We start from the raw sequence: 20,193 nt of genomic DNA, 5'->3' as shown, positions 1-20,193 counted from the left end.
TCCCGCACGTCTCCTCATCTTAAAATAGAGCAAACATATAGATTATTCTTTCACTGCTCACTCATTTATTCTAGAAAATGTGACACATGAGTGTGGAAAACAGACCAACACTGATTTACGGAGATACTCACGTCTAGAAATTTGTAGGTGCTAATTGTAGAAGTGGAATATTTTGCTTTGGACTAATTTGTAAGTTTTTTTTTACAAGCCTAATTTGTAGGGGTTGTTTTTTCCTGAATAATTTGTAGGTTCTTCATAGTTTATATAGTTATAAGATAAAAAAAGAAAAGCTTTTGCGTTCCATAAAAGGCATATGCTCATAAAAGAACAAGAAAAAAAATCCTCGTGTAGTTGTGTAACTTGTTCTAATCTCTCGGTGAAGTGTATGTATATCAGTATACTATATGTAATTATGTATCACTTACGCGTTCAGCATCTCTTCCTATAATTATAAATTCTTCACATCCAAACCAAAGGCAAATATAATAACCCTTCTCTAAATTACTGTGTTTTTCCTCCCTATTCAAGTTTGAGAGCGAAGTTATATAGATTTGCTTATTCACTAGAGAGAAAGATGGAAAGTAGTGAATATCATACTCTACACATTTTCTTCTTCCCCTTCTTTGCTCATGGTCATGTGATACCAACCCTTGACATGGCCAAATTATTTGCTGAAAAGGGTGTGAAGGCCACTATAGTCACCACACCCCTCAATGCACCTTTCATCTCCAAAGCCATTGGAAAATCCAAAACTAAGCACAACAGAATCCATATCCAAACCATTGAGTTACCTTGTGCAGAGGCTGTTTTACCTGATAGCTGTGAAAATACTGACTCGATCACTTCACAAGATTTGTTTGAATCCTTCTGTATGGCCACATGTTTCCTACAAGAGCCATTTGAGCAACTGATAGAAAAGCAACATCCAGATTGCATTGTTGCTGATATGTTCTTCCCATGGGCAACTGATTCTGCCGCCAAATTTGGAATTCCTAGGCTTGTGTTTCATGGCTATAGTTTTATCTCCTTGTGTGCTACCTCGTGTATGGAACTCTACAAGTCTCACAACGACGCTGAGTCATCATCGTTTGTCATTCCTAATCTTCCGGGTGAAATTAGAATCGAAATGACAATGCTGCCACCTTATAGCAAGAGTAAGGAGAAAACAGGCATGGCCAAATTGATGGAGGAAGCATAGGAATCAGAGTTGAGGAGCTATGGGGTTGTTGTTAATAACTTCTATGAACTTGAGAAGGTCTATGCAGATCATTCCAGGAACGTGCTTGGAAGAAAAGCGTGGCACATTGGTCCCTTATCCCTTTGCAACAAAGATAACGAAGAGAAAGCACATAGAGGAAAGGAGGCATCTATTGATGAGCATGAATGCCTAAAGTGGCTTGACACAAAGAAACCCAATTCAGTTGTTTACTTGTGTTTTGGAAGTGCGGTAAAGTTGTCTGATTCTCAGCTTCGAGAGATTGCTATGGGACTTGAGGCATCGGGACAACAATTCATTTGGGTTGCGGGGAAGACGAAAGAACAAAAGGGAGAGAAATGGCTACCTGAAGGATTTGAGAAAAGAATGGAAGTTAAGGGACTAATTGTTAGAATTAATGTCTCATGTGAAAAAAGACATGTGACTTATGTAGGGACTAATAAATAAATAATTAACGATTAAGGGCTAAATTGTAATTGGACTTAATAGGAGAAGTTTATAGGGTTAACTGCTATTTGATGAGAGTAGTGGTTATAAAAGGGGCTTAATATCCACTAACGTGAAATAAGGTCCCCTTTCTGACCAGAAAAATGTTCTCTCTCACCCATAGTCATCACGAATGGAGAGAGGTAAAAAAGAAAGGCCTAAGGAAGTGAAATCTTATTTTAAAGAAATCAAAGTGCACCGAAGAGAAGTTCCTATGGAAAAAGGTACACATCATTATTGATTGTTTGTAAGAATCATAGGTTTTAAGATCCTGTTGTTTCCTATAATTGATAGTCTAGGAAATCCCTTAAAAATTTTACATGTAGTATTAGAGCATGTGTTATGAAATTTATAATTCTCCAAGAATGATTTAATTTCTCCCAATTATGCATGAACCCTAATTATGAAATTTAGGGATAATTTAATTTCTCGCAATTATCCATGAATCCTAATTATAAAATTTAAGGATTTTTTTTCTGTTGCAAGTATGAAATTTTTTATTGAAAAGGATATCAATTAAGTTGGCCATAGGAAATTTTGGAAATTGCTATTTGCAACCTTATGTTTGCTATTTCCAATCCCATTTGATTTTTTTTTCCCGAAAAATTATTGTTGAACGTGATTAAAGGATTGAAAGTTTATGTTTTATAATTAAATTAATGTGAATGTTTTACAATTATTGGTAGCATTAAATATATGTATATGCTACATATTTGCTTGAACGTGTTTGAATGCAAATATTATTTTATGGCCTGGAATGAAATTAATAGAATGACTATGAATTGTTAATAGCAATAAGTATGTGCAGACCATATATATTTGGTTGGAATTAAATGTATGTTGAATTTGTTAGACACCAAAGTGACCAAATTTGTAAGGTTATTTAATTCCAAATTAATGATATTTCAATTATATTTGGTTGAAATTAAATGTATGTTGAATTTGTTAGTCACCAAAGTGGCCAAATTTGTAAGGTTATTTAATTTCAAAACTTAATGATTATTCCAATTACTCATAGAATAATGGATGCTAAATTATATGATTATTGATTTATGGGTAATTGAAATTCATTGTTATAAGGCATTTATGGATCACCCAAAGGTTGATTAGTTGTTCTTATAATTAATGAATATAATTGTAGGCGATTTGTGTGTATCATTAATTTTATTTATATGCCCAAAGGAAATAGATACTACTAATTGGTGCATATTTAATTTTCAAATAATGTTAAAATTTTATTAGCATCATTATGTTTGTATGTTGTATGTTGGTGTATCACCCAAAGGAGAACATCAATATACATTGTCCGTTATCTGAATGAATCATATGTATGACATGTATTTTATGTCTCAAAACACTTACGTGAATTTTATTATGTACTACATGTTTTGAATTCATTGAATTCTTATGTTTCATTTGAGCCAATTTTAATGGGCTTAACTTCTCTGACTGAAATGAACAAGTCCAATTTCACCTCGGTGTTTTGGATCATGATCTTGCTATGTTGGAAGAGAAGTTTGTTACTATTATTGATGTTAGTAGCAATGAAGAGAAAGTTCATTATAAAACTTGAGAAAGATCTAACAGACTCAGCCTAATGTTGATGAGAATGACTATTGCAGACAATATTAAGACAATTCTTCCTAAAATCGAAAGTGCTAAAAAAGTTTATGTGATTAGTGGGAGAGCGCTCTCAAACGGCTGATAAGTCTATTGCTGGGATATTAATGAGTACATTGACCACCATGAAGTTTGATGGTTCATGTACTATGTATAAACATGTCATTGAGATGACAAACATTGCAGCAAGACTTAAGACCTTGGGAATATAATGGCTATGAATGAGAACTTTCTTGTTCAGTTTAATTATTCTAAACTCATTACCGTCTGAGTTTGGCCCATTCTAAATGAGCTATAATACCATGAAAGATAAATGGAATGTGCATGAATTGCACAGTATGTTAGTTCAGGAAGAAACGAGGCTTAAGAATCAAGGAAGTCACTCAGTCCATTATGTTATAAGCCACCAAGGGAATCAAGGAGCTAGAAAGAAATTTATGAAGAAGCATGATAAAGGCAAAGGGTCATTAAAGAACAATGACGACTCTTTGCAAATCCAAAGGAAGGTATCAAAGGGAAATAATTGATAATTTTGTAGGAAATCCGAACATTTCCAGAAGGATTACCTAAAGTGCAAGTCTTGGTTCGAAAAGAAAAGTGAGCTTAATGCTCGTGTATGTTTTGAATCAAACTTAACTGAAGTTTTCCATGATACATGATGGATTAATTCTGGATGTATGACTCATGATTCTAACATTATTCAGAGATTCCTTACAATCCAAACCATAAGCCCAAATGAGAAGTTCATTTTCATGGGGAATAGAGTGAAACTACATTGTAAGCAGTCGAGACTTATTGCGTAAAACTCGACACTGGACATCATTTAGATTTACTGGAAACTCTTTATGTACCTAGTTTATCTAGGAATTTAGTTTCATTATCTAAATTTGATGTTACTGGATACTCTTTTAATTTGGTAATGAATGTTTCAATTTATTTAAGCATAATCATCTCATTGGTACTGGCATCCTTTGTGATGGTTTATATAAATTGAAATTAGACAGTTTGTATGCTGAAACTGTTTTGACTCTGCATCATAATGTTGGTACTAAACATAGTTTAGTGAATGAACGATCTGTTTTCTTGTGGCATAAACGTTTAGGTCACGTTTCTAGAGAAAGGATGAAAATATTAATAAAGAATGAAATTCTTCCTTATCTAGATTTTATGGATCTAAATATTTGTGTAGGTTGTATTAAGGGAAAACAAGCAAAACATACAAAGAAAGGAGCTACAAGAAGCACTTAGCTTCTTGAAATTGTGCATACTGATATTTGTGGACCTTTTGATGTTAGTTCTTTCAGAAAGGAAGGATACTTTATCACCATTATTGATGATTATTCACGTTACGATTATGTTTACTTATTGCCCGAGATTTCTTAGGCAATGGATGCCTTAGAAATTTGCTACAATGAAGTAAAAAGACAATTAGACATAAATGTGAAAATTATTAGATATGATAGAGGTGGTGAGTATTACGGAAGATATGATGAAACTGGGCAACACCCAAGTCCATTTGCTAAGCTTCTTCAAAAATGTGGCATTTGTGCGTAATACACAATGCCCGGTATACCACAACAAAATGGTGTATTAGAAAGGCGTAACAGAACTTTGATGGATATGGTTAGGAGTATGTTAATCAATTAGACTTTATCCGTATCTTTGTGGATGTATGCCTTGAAAACTGCCATGTATTTGTTGAACAGGGTTCCTAGTAAGGCAGTTCCAAAGACACCTTTTGAATTGTGGACAAATAGGATACCTAGTATAAGGCACCTGCATGTTTGTGGTTGCCAGGCAGAAATAAAGATTTATAATCCGCAAGAAAGAAAATTGGATGCAAGAACAATCAGTAGATATTTCATTGGTTATCCAGAAAAGTCAAAGGGGTATATGTTTTATTTTTCTAATCATAGTATGAGAATTGTCGAAACTGGAAATGCAAGGTTCATTGAAAATGATGAAATCAGTGGGAGTACAGTTCCACCAGAAATGGAAATTAAAGAAGTTAGAGTGCAAGTCCTTTTAGCTTGGACCTCTAGCAGTAAGGTGATTGCTCTTTTTAGTTGTTGTTACAAAATTAATGAAGAGGGGCAACACAATAATGAATCTGTGATGCATAATGAACCTATTATGGAAGAATCACAAGAAGTAGCATTAAGGAGGTCTCAAAGAGAAAGGAGACCAGCTATTTTGAATGATTATGTGGTATACTTACATTAAACATAAACAAACTTAAGCATTAATTATAATGATCCAGTTTCGTTTTCACAAGCTATAAGTTGTGATAATTATGAGAAGTGGTTAAATGCCATGAAAGAAGAGATAAATTCCATGGAACATAATGGTGTTTAGGACCTTGTAGAATTACCAAAGGGTTGTAAGAGAGTTGGTTGTAAGTGGGTCTTCAAGACTAAACGTGACTCTCATGGCAACCTTAAACGTTACAAGGCTAGACTTGTTGCTAAGGAATTTACTCAGAAAGATGACATTGATTATAAAGAGACATTTTACTGGTCTCACGAAAGAATTCTTTCAGGATTATCATGACATTAGTAACCCATTATGACTTGGAGCTACATCAAATAGATGTGAAAACCGTCTTTCTGAATGGAGATTTAGAGGAGAATGTTTGTATGGACCAATCAATGGGGTTCTCAGTTGTAGGAAAGGAACACATGGTGTGCAAACTAAAGAAATCAATATACAGTCTTAAAGCAAACTTCCCGCCAATGGTATTTGAGGTTTAATGATACCATTGTTTCCTTTAGATTTAAGGCAAATACTGCTTATCGGTGTATGTATCTGAAGGTAAGTGGGAGTAAGGTTATTTTTCTAATTTTGTATATTGATGATATCTTGCTTGCAGCTAACGATATGGGTGAGGTAAGCTATGTGATAGGGATAGCAATATTCCATAATAGATCACAAGAATTGTTAGGCTTATCTCAGAAAGTATATATCAATAAAGTACTAGAGAGATTCAAGATGGAAAGGTGTTTAACCTCGCCTATTCTAATATAGAAATGAGACAAAATTAGTCTCGCACAATGTCCTAGAAATGATATGAAACAAAAACAAATGAAAGTAATTTTGTATGCATCAGTTGTTGTTGCATCTGAGAGCTGAATTTGTAGTATGTTTTGAGGCTACAATTCAGGCTAATTGGCTGTGGAACTTTATTTCAGGGCTTGGAATTGTCGACAGTATTGCTAAGCCGCTGAAAATGTATTGTGATAACTCTACAACAGTATTTTGTTAGAACGACAAGTACTTTAAGGGTGCTAAACATATGGAATTGAAGTACTTTGTCGTGAAGGAAGAAGTTTAGAAACAAAGAGTGTCAATAAAATAAATTAGCACAAACCTTATGATAATTGACCCTTTGAATAAGGAATTACCGCCCAAAACATTATAGAACATGTTGAAAGTATGGGCATTATTGTTATTGATGATCATTAAGTGTAATTTATCTTATGCATTTTAGTGACACTCTAAGCTCAATTATGATATGTTTCTGATTACCCGTTCTCTATGTTTGCATGCATGTTTGTGTTAGAGTAATGTTAACTGGTTTTGTCTTGAATGAAGACATTATGTTGGACCAATTATGTACTCCTAACTAATGATCATATTAAGGAGAAGACTAATTTGTAGTACATGGAAGGGACTATGTCGATTAGATGATGTACAACCGCCATAACTCGAATTAGTTCCTATTCTTAATCATGAAATTATGATGTACCCAATGTATAGAACAATTTAGTCAATTTTTAATGCGCATTATGTTAGTTAATCTATTTATTTATTTAGTCCATAATGTTTATTAATGTCACATGAGCCAAGTGGGAGAATGTTAAAATTAATGTCTCATGTGAAAGGCATGTGACTTATGTAGGGACTAATAAGTAAATAATTAACGATTAAGGGCTAAATTGTAATTGGACTTAATAGGAGAAGTTTCTAGGGTTAACTACTACTTGATGGGAGTAATGGTTATAAAAAGGGTTTAATACCCACTAACGTGAAATAAGGTCCCCTTTCTAACCAGAAAAGTGTTCTCTCTCACCCATAGCCATCACGAATGGAGAGAGGCAGAAAAGAAAGGCCTAAGGAAGTGAAATCTTATTTATCTCTTTTTTCAAGGAAATCAAAGTGCATCGGAGAGAAGTTCCTATAGAGAAAGGTACAAGTCTTCCTATGGAGAAAAGTACATATCATTATCTATTGTTTATTGATTATTTGTGAGAATCATAGGTTTCAAGATCCTATTGTTTCCTATAATTGATAGTCTAGGAAACCCCTTAAGAATTTTACACTAATCATAAGAGGGTGGGCGCCTCAAGTATTGATTCTTGAACACCAAGCAATTGGAGCATTTGTGACGCATTGCGGATGGAATTCAACGTTGGAAGCAATGACTGCAGGGGTTCCCATGGTCACTTGGCCTATTTTTGCTGACCAGTTTTTTAATGAGAAGTTGGTCAGTGAGGTTCTTAAATTGGGGTACCTATTGGTGTTAAAAAACTTGTTGGATTGCAGGGAGATAGTATTGCATGTGATGCAGTGGAGAAGGCTGTGAAGAGGATAATGATCGGTGAAGAAGCCATTGAAACGAGGAACAAAGCAAAGGTGCTTTCACACCTAGCTAGGCAATCCATAGAAGAAGGAGGATCATCCTACTCTGATTTGAAAGCTTTAATTGAGGAGTTAAGTTCATTGAGCCACTAATTAGCCCAAAAACAACAATATGATTATGTCGAAGATGTTTGCACTGTTATCTAAATTTCGATGATTTGAACTAAAATAGTTTGAAGTTCTATCGATTTCATAAAAATATGATGTACTCCGTATGACAATCCATTACTTATGTCAATAAAAATGCACTTATCAACTGATTGAAATAGAATAGAAGTGTATTACCCTTTGATCCTTTTTTGGTGCAGATAAAATGCACTTACCCACAGAGAACTTTAGTTATATTCATATTCGAAATAACAAAGAGGTTATATCATACTTGGAGACCCTTCCTTGGATATGATTTCGTACATAAATAGAAGTCGATGTCATTATATGATTAAGACAAATGCTCAAAAAAATATACAAGATTAATTGATATTATAGACACTGCAAGTTAACCGAGGAAACATTCATCGCACGTGTTTGTAGCTTTTCTACATCATAAAAGCAAAAAGCAAACACATTTTTCTAAAATCTGACTCGAAACAGTTCAAGACCAATTGTAGAACAATGCTTGATGTGTGTTAACATTGAAATACCAGGAGTTAGCACATTGAAGCTTCATTATACATGAACAATAAGTGTGAGTATGTTGGTAGCAAAAACTTATATATACCGTTAGTGATGAAAAATAAAAGTAGTGTTAGTCTGTTGTATATAGTAGGTTCTCAAATTTTAGTAGTCATTCTTATTGACTTGAGGGTTATGAATATAATCATTAAAAGAATGAGTTATAAAGTATTTTAGAAAACTTAGTTATGACTTGAGAGGGTTATGCCATTGAAATTTTAATAAGTTAGAATAACCATATCTCAATTAATCCAAGCATTCAATGGTGTATATTCAGAGTGTAAACGCGTGAAATTGAATGCAAGGGACTCTACCCAACCGTTACCTACTATATTTTTTAGTATTACTGCTTTATAAATGTAGCAACAGCAGGACTTCAAACAATTTTAGCATATGCGCAGTGTGCTTATGTAAACATTTGGTATTTCACCCACACTTACAAAATTCTTATTAAGCTCACATCACTTAAAACATCTCCATTAAAGATGCTCAAACAAATCAAATACATTTCCTTTTTTATTTAATACTTATTTTATAGAGCAATAGGAGGATTAGTAGAAACATATAAGTAACTATAACATTACTCATTTGAGTAGGAGAGTGAACCCAACTCTGCAATTAAAGCATCCAAATCTGAGTAAGAAGATCCTCCTTCTTCCACAGATTGTCTAGCTAGTTGAGAAAACCCCTTGGCTTTGTTCCTCATTTCTTCTGCTTCTTCCCCAATCATTATCCTTTTCACAGCCTTCTCCACTGCCTCCCACTTAACAGTATCCCCAACTCCTGCAGCCCATTTCTTAGCTCCAACAGGTACTCCAATTTTGAGGATCTCGGCCACCAACTTCTCATTGAAAAATTGCTCATAAGCAATAGGCCAAGTCACCATAGGCACCCCTGCAACCACTCCTTCCAAAATTGAATTCCATCCGCAATGCGTCACAAACGCGCCAATCGCTTCGTGTTCAAGAATCAACACTTGAGGCGCCCACCCTCTTATGATTAGTCCCTTACCTTCTATCCTTTCCTCAAATCCATCAGGTAGCCATTGATCAACTCCATCTTTTTCGCTTTTCCTCACGACCCAGATGAATTGTTGCCCTGAAGCCTCTAGACCAATGGCAATATCCTCAAGTTGAGAATCAGTTAACTTTGTTGTAGTTCCAAAGCACACATAAACAACTGAATTCGGTTCCTTCGTGTCAAGCCACTTTAAGCACTCATGCTCATCATTAATAGATGCATCCATTCCTCTATGTGCTTTTTCTTCTTTAACCCTGTTGAAAAGAAACATTGGACCAACATGCCATGCTTTTCTTCCAAGATTGTTCCTTAAATGATCTGCATAAACCTTCTCGAGTTCATAGAAGCTATTAACAACCATACCATAGCTTTTCAGCTCCGATTCTTTCACTTCCTCCAACAATTTGGTCACGGCGGGACTTTCCTTATTGCTCATGACATGAGGTGACACCTGCATCCTTGTCATTGTAATCTCACCGGGAAGGTTGGGAATCACAAAGGGTTCTGAATCAGAAGAAACATTCTTGTAAGGCTCGTAGAGCCTCGTGCATTCGTTGGCGCATATGGAGAAGAAACTAGTCCCATCGTACACAAGGCTAGGAACTCCAAATTTTGCTGAAGAATTAGTAGCCCATGGGAACATAACATCAGCAACAACACAATTTGGGTGTTGCTGAAGCAAAAGTTGCTCAAAGGGGTGTTGTAGTAACCCAAGTGCTTTGAAGAACGCAGGGTATAAATGCATGGAAGTGATGGAGTTGGTGTTTTCACAGCCTTTAGGTAAACCAGCCTCTGCATAAGGGAACTCGATGGTTTCGATATGGATCACGTTGTTGTCGTTGGATTCGGATTCGGCTTTTCCGATGGCTTTGGAGATGAAAGGTACGTTAAGGGGTGTGGTGATTATTGTGGTCTTCAGACCCTTTCCAGCAAATAGTTTGGCCATGTCAATGGTTGGTATGATATGGCCATGTGCCAAGAAAGGGATGAAGAATACATGCAAAGAACGAACTTCATTGCTCATCTTTTTCAGTAGTAAAGTAAGCAAGTTGGTAGAACTTTTGCACTTGAACTAGAACTGTTTGGTAGATACAAATGCTTTTTAACATACTTTCTACAATTTGTTAAAAAGTTATTAAAAATTAGAAAATCACAAATATAAGACTCACAAGTAATAGAACTCATCAAAAGGCATAAAAATAAGTGTGGACTTTTTGAGTTGTGATTTATGAGTTGAATAATATATGGAGGGTGGGGGATAGAAACGCGAAGTAGAATGGAGGTTGCACGTGGCAGTTGTTTCACAACTCTTTGTTCTTGAATTTAAATCAAAGAAAAAAAAGAGATACATGCTGTTGAGGGAAAAAAAATGAACTTTAAATTGTAAGAGAAATGAATTGAGAGCTATAAAAAAAGAGTAGCAAAGCAGGTTTGGTATTACATAAGTAGAACTAATTCAAAAAATAAAAATAGAGTTATGTATAACATGAACATGAGAAGAGATAGATACAAATGCTTTTTAACATACTTTCTACAATTTGTTAAAAAGTTATTAAAAATTAGAAAATCACAAATATAAGACTCACAAGTGATATAAAAAAATTTAATTATCCATAATAAGTGTGGACTTTTTGAGTTGTGATTTATGAGTTGAATAATATATGGAGGGTGGGGGATAGAAACAAATTCACTAATTGCATGATTATATATATGATAAATATATATTTTTTGTATTTTTTGTGTTAAACTTTGCCTTAGAGCTATTAGGATTAGCCTAATGATTAGAGTTGGATACATACATAAAAACTTAAGATTCGATCCTCCTTGTCGTCCTTGTTATAAAAAAAACACACACACTTAACCTTGTAACATCATTATCATATCCAAAAGTATGATCATTCGAATGTACTAATGTCGTTACGACAATATTTAATATTTTTATTCGAATACTATATTTAATACAACATTTAATTACATCTAAGCAGTCACAAATCAGTTAATTGTTTCTCGATGGTTGTTGGTCGGAAAATAGAAACGTGAAGTAGAATGATGGTTGTTGGTGGGAAGCATGTGAGAATTGTTTCTCCACACCCATCTTTTGAAGATATTTGCATGTTTGGAAGATAGTTGCATGTTAATTCATCAATTAATTTGACGGAAGGTTGCAGCATTGATTAGTGGCACATGGTTAACAGGACATTTGGTTAACCTTTTTCGTGTCAAGTCAAGACAAATTTTGTTGGTTAATTTGAAAAATCGAGATGATACTGGATAAATCTGAAGTCGTGTATAACACTTTCAGATTGAATCAAATTTCGGGGTTCAACCAAAATTGTTCAATCGGATAAGATCAGAAGATTATAATTCAAGAGTTTTGTTTTGGTCTTGTATGTTTTGTCACCCGTTATGATTTCTGAACCAGAATGATTATTTATGATCAAAGAACAGGTGATTTTTGGCAGTTGATGGAAGTTATTTCTTTTTAAAAACTGTCGTTGATAGAAGTTTTAGTAACTTTCATGTAACTTCCAACCATTGATGGAAGTTTTAGTAACTTCCATGTAATTTCCAAAATTTGCCTAAACCGAACATCTCGTTATTACATTAAAACAAGCGTGCACTCTTATTTTAACATAATAAAGAGATCAATTACACTAAAATGTCCAACAAACCTCCCCCATTTTAGTGTAATTACCGATCAAATCATCAAAGTCATAACATACAACAAACTACTGCATAGATGAAATATCGTGACGATTGAATTTCATCTTAGCAAATTACATGTTTCAAATATTCGAATATCAAGGTGTCACTAAGGATTGAACCCTTTCTATTCACAATGAATACATGAAGATAATCTGCACAATAGTTTATAACATTACTCTTGCTCGACACTAGTTTACTAGCCTGTGTCCTTATCCTTCATAAGCATATCAAAGCCAAGTCCCAGCTTCTTGAAGCGGCTAAACTTCATGCTTATATAGGTAGTCTTTTTCTTTCTTGCACCTGCAAATGCAATTTTTCAAAAGAACCATTGAGAAGTTATACTTCAACCTCCTTAACTTGCAGAACCGAACACATACCTTTTGGGATACTTTCGATGATGTGTTCCAATCTCTACATGTTAAGCTTTCCACATTGAATTCAGCACCTAATGTCATATTAGATGGGAATTGGGTATCTTAACATAAGAGATTTCAGATGGACTTTAATCCTAATCCCACAGCCAACCTTTTCACGAGATCTCTACTTAACCCTTTGGTTAAATGATCGGCCAAATTATGCTGAGTTCTCACAAACTCCACTGATATCACACCATGCATGATTAACTCCCGAACCATGTTGTGTCTAACACCCAAGTGTCTAGACTTCCCATTATACACTTGACTGTATGCCTTAGCCAAAGTTCATATGGGGTAACCTTATTCCTTTTGTTAGGAATTCGGTTCAACAAGTAACAGGCTGTCAACATAGCCTCACCCCAAAATCTTTCACTTAAACCCGAATAGGATAACATGGAATTCACCATTTCTTTCAAGGTTCTATTCTTCCTTTCGGCTACACCATTCTGTTGTGGTGTATAGGGAGTTGTAGTTTGATGTATTATTCCAGTAGATTGAAAATAAACCGGATCATAATACTCACCTCCCCTATCCGTACGAAGAGTTTTGATTAGCCCATTTTGATGAAGTTTTATCTCTTTCTTATAAATTTTAAATTTATCAAGAGCTTCATCTTTTGTATTTAATAAATATACATAAGAATACCTTGATGCATCATCAATAAAAGTAACAAGATATTTTTTATGACCTAATGATGGAGTAGCATGCAAATCACACAAATCACTATGAATAAGGTATGAGACTTTAGTCTCACTTTTAACATCCTTAAAAGGTTTCCTAGTGGTCTTTGTCAACATGCAAGTTTTGCATTTTTCAATGTTCATATCAAAAGGAGGAATCATACTTGTTTTTGACATATCTTTTAATCTTTTGTAATGAACATGTCCTAATCTAGCATGCCAAATTTCTGATTTTGTCATATTAATTATAGAACTACACGAGGCCATACAAACAGATTCATGAACAAAAGGAACATCAATGTTTAATTTAAACATTCCATTACAACGATAACCAAATCCAACAAACGAACCATGTCTTGACAAGATGTACTTGTCACTTTCAAGTACTTGCTTGAAACCACAATTATTTAAAACTATACCAGACAATAAGTTCTTACGAATACCAGGTACAAATAAGACATTATCCAAATACAAACTTTTTCCGGAAGTAAAAACTAAATTCACACAACCTAATCCTAGGATTGGTTCAGTTGCAACATTTCCCATCTTCACATTAGAGCCATCATCGATTGGTCTAAATTCCTTGAACCAACGACAATCTTTGCACACATGGCTTGTTGCTCCCGAATCAAACCACCAAGCAACGTCATCATCCTACACATAGAATGCATCTGATATTAATGATACATAATTTGAATTCGTATTCAAATTAAAATTATTCACTACAATCTGACCTTGCTGCTTTTCAGGATCATTAGACCCACTTGGACCAGCCTTGTTCTTTCCTTTGAACACCCGGCAATCCCTCTTTAAATGACCAGGTTTCCCACACTTCCAACATGACAATTTTGTCTGTTTGTTTGGACCTTTGTTCTTATTTCCTTGAAATTTTCGTTTGTTACCTTTAGCATTGTAATTTTGCTTAACTGTTCCACTTTCCTCTACCATATTAATGGAAGAGGAACCTGCTACGTTTTTATCATTGACTTTGTCAATTTCCTGAGCCCTCAGCGACTCCTCAATCATGAAATGACTACCGAGTTGAACCAGAGTCAACTCTTCCTTCTTATGTTTCAAGGTATGCTTGAAGTCTTTCCAAGAAGAAGGCAGTTTATCAATTATAGATGAAATTGCAATGGATTCATCCATTTTCAAATCATGTTGAGTAAATTGACCCAAAATCCGCAGCAGTTCATTATATTGTTCCATAACAGGCCTCAAATCAATCATTTTGTAATTAAAGAAATTACTAACTAAGAATTTGTTACTTGAAGCATCTTCTGCCATATACTTGGATTCAAGAGAGTCCTATAATTCCTTAGCAGACTCAACCTTTTGATAAATATCAAAGAGAGAGTCAGACATACCATTCAGAATGTGTCCACGACAAATGTAATCGTCGTTCTCCCATTTCGAACGCTTCCTTATTTGATCCAGAGTTTCGTCTTCCATATACACCGGCATCGGTGTACTCAGCACATACACCACATTCAATTTTGTCAAGAGAAAGTGCATCTTCTTCTGCCATCTTCTGAAATCCTGCCCTTCAAACTTGTCCAACTTCGCAAACTTGCTTGTCATCTTCGAACTATCGTTCGTCATCTCGAAAAATTTGATTCAATCTTTTGTTGGTCCCTGAACCCAAACCATGATGTCCCTGAACCTCGCCGTCAGTCACGACCGTGCGAGCGATGCCAGCAACAGACGAACCCTCTACCTATGACTCAGTGGAGCCTCTTCCCCCTTTTTTTGTAGCTCTGGTACTTGTCTTCCATCGTGTATCTAGGGATTCCATTCTCTTCTCGCTTTTTTTTCTTCTTAAAAACTTATTAGCCGTTTTAGACACTAAACAAATGCAAATTTAAATAATTTTAACGGTGAAAGTAATAGATGTGTGCAAAGGACTAAAGTGAACAAGCATGGCTAAAATAATTTTCTTAAAAGATAAAATATTAACTGAATAAATAAAAGATAAAAAAAATTAAAAACATCAATTAACATATGTATAGAGATTAAATTAGTTTTTTAATAATTTATTATTTAAGTTCAATTTGATTCTTTAATTTTTTTTTGTTTAATTTGGTCCTCTAATTTATAAAATAAATTTAATTTGGTCCTTTAGTTTGTTCTTTTTGTTCAATTTGATTTTTTAATATTTAAAATTAATTCATTTTTTTAAGAATGTGTATTTTATGATGATTTAAAATCATTTGATATTAATTTTGAATTGCCACAAAATTTAATTTCTTATAATTTAGACTCAAAAATAAAATTGAATCAATTTAAAAAATTAGAAGATCAAATTGAATCTATGAAATAAATTAAAAAACTAAAAACTAAATTTATATATATATATATATATATATATATAACAAAACCAAAGAGAACTTCCATTTTATAGGGATAAAAATATTATTTATTTTTATTTTTAAAAACGAAGATTAATATATTAAGTTAACAATATCATTTTTAGATTAAAAATCTAACTCAATTTATTAAACAAGATGTAAAAGATGTTATAAACTCTTTATTCTTGTCTTTGATTTTAAGGATAAAAAAAAAGATCATCTTGAGCCACACAAAGATACTCCATCCTTTTAACACATCCTTCCGCTATATTAACTCATTTTCTTCTCCTTGATTCCAAAGATGCCACTCACCTTTGCTCAAATTTGGTATATGGCCAAATGAACTTTTTGGTCATTTGTCTTATGTTTTGTGTTCATTTTTTCCCTCATTGCTTCAACAAAATCAGAATGGACATTAATGTTAAAATATCTATATGTTATTAAACAAAAGTTTCAAACACTCAATTAATAATTTTTTTATATATTTTTTTATTCTCATTGTACAACATCATCAATTGAATTAATTATTTATCTTTCATTTCTTTATTTCTCGTTAAGGTATATATAATTCAAGGGTCATTTAAGAAATATTTTTCTTAATGTTATTGAATCCAGGCTCCCTAGCTAATCTCACTCCATGAAGGATAGTCCATAATTCTAACTTAATAGTGGAATTCTGACTGACATAACACGACAACCCCCACCCACAAAAGTGACCTCCGCATTAATGAGTAATTTGGCTTGCTTAAAAAATCATAGACTTTGGAAAAAAATTCAATAAATACACGAATAATGTTATAATATAATATGATTATGAGGAACTAAATATATTTAAACTTAAGTTGATTGAGTTATTATAAATAGTATTTGATTTTCACTAGATAAAAAAAAATTAGGTCGACAGGATTTTAAACTATTTTAGCTTAAATCATTAAAATTTAGATAACAAATAATCTTGAGAGTAAATGCATGCATAGTGTTGATGGTGGTATATTAGTGGCTCAACGAACTTAATCCCTCAATTAAAGCTTTAAAATCAGAGTTGGATGATCCACCTTCTTCCATGGCCCGCCTAGCTTGATGTGAAAGCACCTTTGCTTTGTTCCTCATTTCAATGGCTTCTTCCCCTGTCATTATCCTCTTCACTGCCTTCTCCACTGCATCACATGAAATACTATCTCCCTGCATTCCAAGCCATGTTTTAGCACCAACAGGTACCCCAATTTTAAGGACCTCAATCACCAACTTCTCATTGAAAAATTGGTCGGCGAAAATAGGCCAAGTGACCATGGGAACCCCTGCAGTCACTGCTTCCAACGTTGAATTCCATCCACAATGTGTCACAAACGTGCCAATCGCTTGGTGTTCAAGAATCAACACTTGAGGCGCCCACCCTCTTATGATTAGTCCCTTGCCTTCCATTCTTTTCTCAAATCCATCATGTAACCATTTCTCTCCCTTTTCTTCTCCGCTTTTCCTAACGACCCAAATGAATTGTTGCCCTGAAGCCTCAAGACCCTTAGCAATTTCTCTAAGTTGAGAATCAGGAAACTTTACTGTACTTCCAAAGCATATATAAATAACTGAATTGGGTTTCTTTGTGTTTAGCCACTTCAGGCACTCATGCTCATCAATAGATGCCTCCTTTCCTCTACGTGCTTTCTCTTCTGCGTCTTTATTGCATAGAGATAAGGGACCAATATGCCACGCTTTTCTTCCAAGTACGTTCCTAAAATGATCTGCATAAACCTTCTCAAGTTCGTAGAAGCTATTAACAACAACCCCATAGCTCCTTAACTCTGATTCCTTTGCCTCCTCCAACAATTTGGCCAGGCCTGCTTTCTCCTTACTCTTGCTATAAGGTGGAATCTTTGTCTTTTCGATTCTAATCTCGCCCGGGAAGTTAGGAATGAGAAACGAATCAGAATCAGAAGAAGCATATTTGTCATGAGGCTCATAGAATGGCATACACGTGGTAACACACAAGGAGAAGAAACTAGTCCCATGGAAGACGAGCCTAGGAATTCCAAATTTGGCGGCGGAATCAGTTGCCCATGGGAAGAACATATCAGCAACAATGCAATCTGGAAGTTGCTTTTGCAGTAGCTGCTCAAGTGGCTCTTGGAGGAAATGGGTGGCCATAAAAAACGGATTCAACAATTCTGGGGAAGGGACTGACTCGGTATTTTCACAGCCATCAAGTAAACCAGCCTCTGCAGAAGGAAACTCTATGGTTTGGATGTGGATTTTGTTGCCATTAGTTTTGGATTTTCCAATGGCGTTGTAGATGAAAGGTTCGTTGAGGGGTGTGGTGATTATAGTGGCCTTCACACCCTTTTCGGCAAATAATTTGGCCATGTCCACGGTTGGTATCATGTGGCCATGAGCCAAGAAGGGAAAGAAGAAAATGTGCAGAGTCTGATATTCACTACTACCCATCTTTCTCTCTACTACGGAAAGGCTATTTTGCCTTTAGTTTTGGAGGGGGCAGAATTTATAATGCTAGGAACAGTAGTTGATTATAAAACAAGGACACTCTTTTTATGGTGTCGAGTGTTCCACACGACACTAATATCGGTACTGACACTGACACATACCGATGTCTGTATTTGAATTAAATTTAATGTGTTTCACAGATATTTAGTATCCGTGTCTCCTTCATAGGTAGCTGAACGTAATGATCAACTATAATTGCTAAGGTGATATAGTACAGATAAGAACACAACTATATTCTAAGTGCAAATGAAACAATCAATTTCGTTACCAGTATAGTAATAAAATAAATAAATAAATAGTTACCAGTACGATTGTTTCTACAATACCGTTTATAAAATATTTTATAACATTTTTGTATATTTCTTTGTCTTGTTACTTATTTCATGTTATTATAGTTCAGATTCCAGATTAATCAAATTAATGTTGTGTATAGACTCTTATATGGGTGCATTTATGTTTTCTTCCTTAGTTTGTTTAATATGCTCAACAATTGGCTCCTACGAATTCCTCGGCATGAGTGTCTCCGCAAATCAGCGTCTGTCTGTTTCGGGACTCATGGATCACCACTAGAATGCTAGGGCACGTGATTATGACTTGTGAGGTACAATGATTGAAATTGTTACGTCATTGTATACGTCGAATTCCCTGTCACTTCTTCTAGAATAATTGAGCGGTGGAATGATAATAGATAGTTACCAAAATGGGTTGTAATCCACAGACCAATTCGATCCATGGCGGATTTGGGTTGAATTGGGCTAATTCTTTTTTAAAAAAATTATTATATTCACTCTCGTTTTATTTTAAGTACATTCTCTTTTTCTAGTTTAATTCGATTATGACTTAAATCATTTTTTATTTTAAATTTCATTCTTTTCTTCACACTGTCTTATAATCCCTCCCCAACAATAATACATTGACATCAAAACATTCTCTGTCTCTTTCTTTAGAATCATTCATCTTTAATTTTTGACTCTCTTTAGACCTCTGATTCAATATTATATTCCTTGTTTGTTTGGCCTCTTTGTTTAACACTAGAGTTTTTTCATCCTTCGAGCTCTTAAACACGGTACAATTGTGCTCTTTCTTTGAAATTTATGCATAGTTAAAAGAAATAAAGTTGTGAAGGAATGGCAATTAAAAAATTAAATGTAATATAGTGTTTTTATGAAATGCGTTTATTTTTAAATTTTGGGCGGTAGATTTCAAAATATTGTTCTATATTTTGTGTTTTGAAAAGTAATTTCTGAACTACAAAACCTGAAACAGCATTCCAGAAATTACTTCCTAGAACTTTATTGTTGTATTTCAGAATGTTGGTTCAGATTTTGCATTCTAGGAATTATTTTTTGGAACTAAAAAACTAAAACGGCAAGTGAGAAACTACTTTTCATAATAGTGATTAAACAACCTATAAAGATATTTTAGGTATAGAGAATATTAATGATAGTAAAAAGAAATTAAAATAAAAGGAAGTGTACTTAGAAAAAAAAGGAGTGAATATACATTTTTCATTTTTTTTAGCTTAAAAATTAGACCAGATCTACCTATGACCCAACTCACTACAACAAAATTGTAATTTTTTGTTTGCTCAAAAATTGAAATTCTAGTGACTTGTAAATTATAATGGTTATCTAGATTATTTTGTGATCATGAAATATTTGTCATAAAATTATTTTTTGTCTTATTAAACTTGTAATAATTATCTTTCATGTGTGATCATGAATACTTCTTTTGTGATAAAATTATTTGACTTATTGAACTTATAATGATTCTTTTTTTTTCTTTCTTTAAAATATTTATTTCTTTGAAATTAGAATTGCCGAAATAATGAAAATTTATAAGCCAATAGCCACAAATGTATTTGTTTTTGTTGAAATTTATTTTTCTAAAAAAAT

At 34.0% G+C, this 20,193-nt stretch overlaps 2 protein-coding genes and 1 pseudogene across 2 annotated transcripts; 1 reads left to right on the top strand and 2 right to left on the bottom strand.

The window, feature by feature from the left end:
• The first annotated feature begins 279 nt into the window (after nt 1-279).
• Nucleotides 280-8,088, top strand: LOC100779685 (scopoletin glucosyltransferase-like; annotated as a pseudogene).
• A 968-nt stretch (nt 8,089-9,056) lies between these two features.
• LOC100818173 (scopoletin glucosyltransferase) lies at nt 9,057-10,734 on the bottom strand. Its single transcript, XM_003518666.4, has one exon. It carries the CDS (start codon nt 10,674-10,676, stop codon nt 9,213-9,215), a length of 1,464 nt encoding a protein of 487 aa, XP_003518714.1. The 5' UTR covers nt 10,677-10,734; the 3' UTR covers nt 9,057-9,212.
• Nucleotides 10,735-16,708: 5,974 nt separating this feature from the next.
• Nucleotides 16,709-18,310, bottom strand: LOC100817645 (scopoletin glucosyltransferase). The gene has a single exon (XM_003518665.5). The coding sequence runs from the start codon at nt 18,239-18,241 to the stop codon at nt 16,796-16,798; it is 1,446 nt and encodes a 481-aa protein (XP_003518713.1). The 5' UTR covers nt 18,242-18,310; the 3' UTR covers nt 16,709-16,795.
• Between the last annotated feature and the right edge of the window lie 1,883 nt (nt 18,311-20,193).

This window comes from Glycine max, chromosome 2, assembly GCF_000004515.6.
Source record: "Glycine max cultivar Williams 82 chromosome 2, Glycine_max_v4.0, whole genome shotgun sequence".
Taxonomy (NCBI): Eukaryota; Viridiplantae; Streptophyta; class Magnoliopsida; order Fabales; family Fabaceae; genus Glycine; species Glycine max.
The sequence above is the reverse complement of the archived record's forward strand: the minus strand, read 5'-3'. Positions and strand labels throughout refer to the sequence as shown.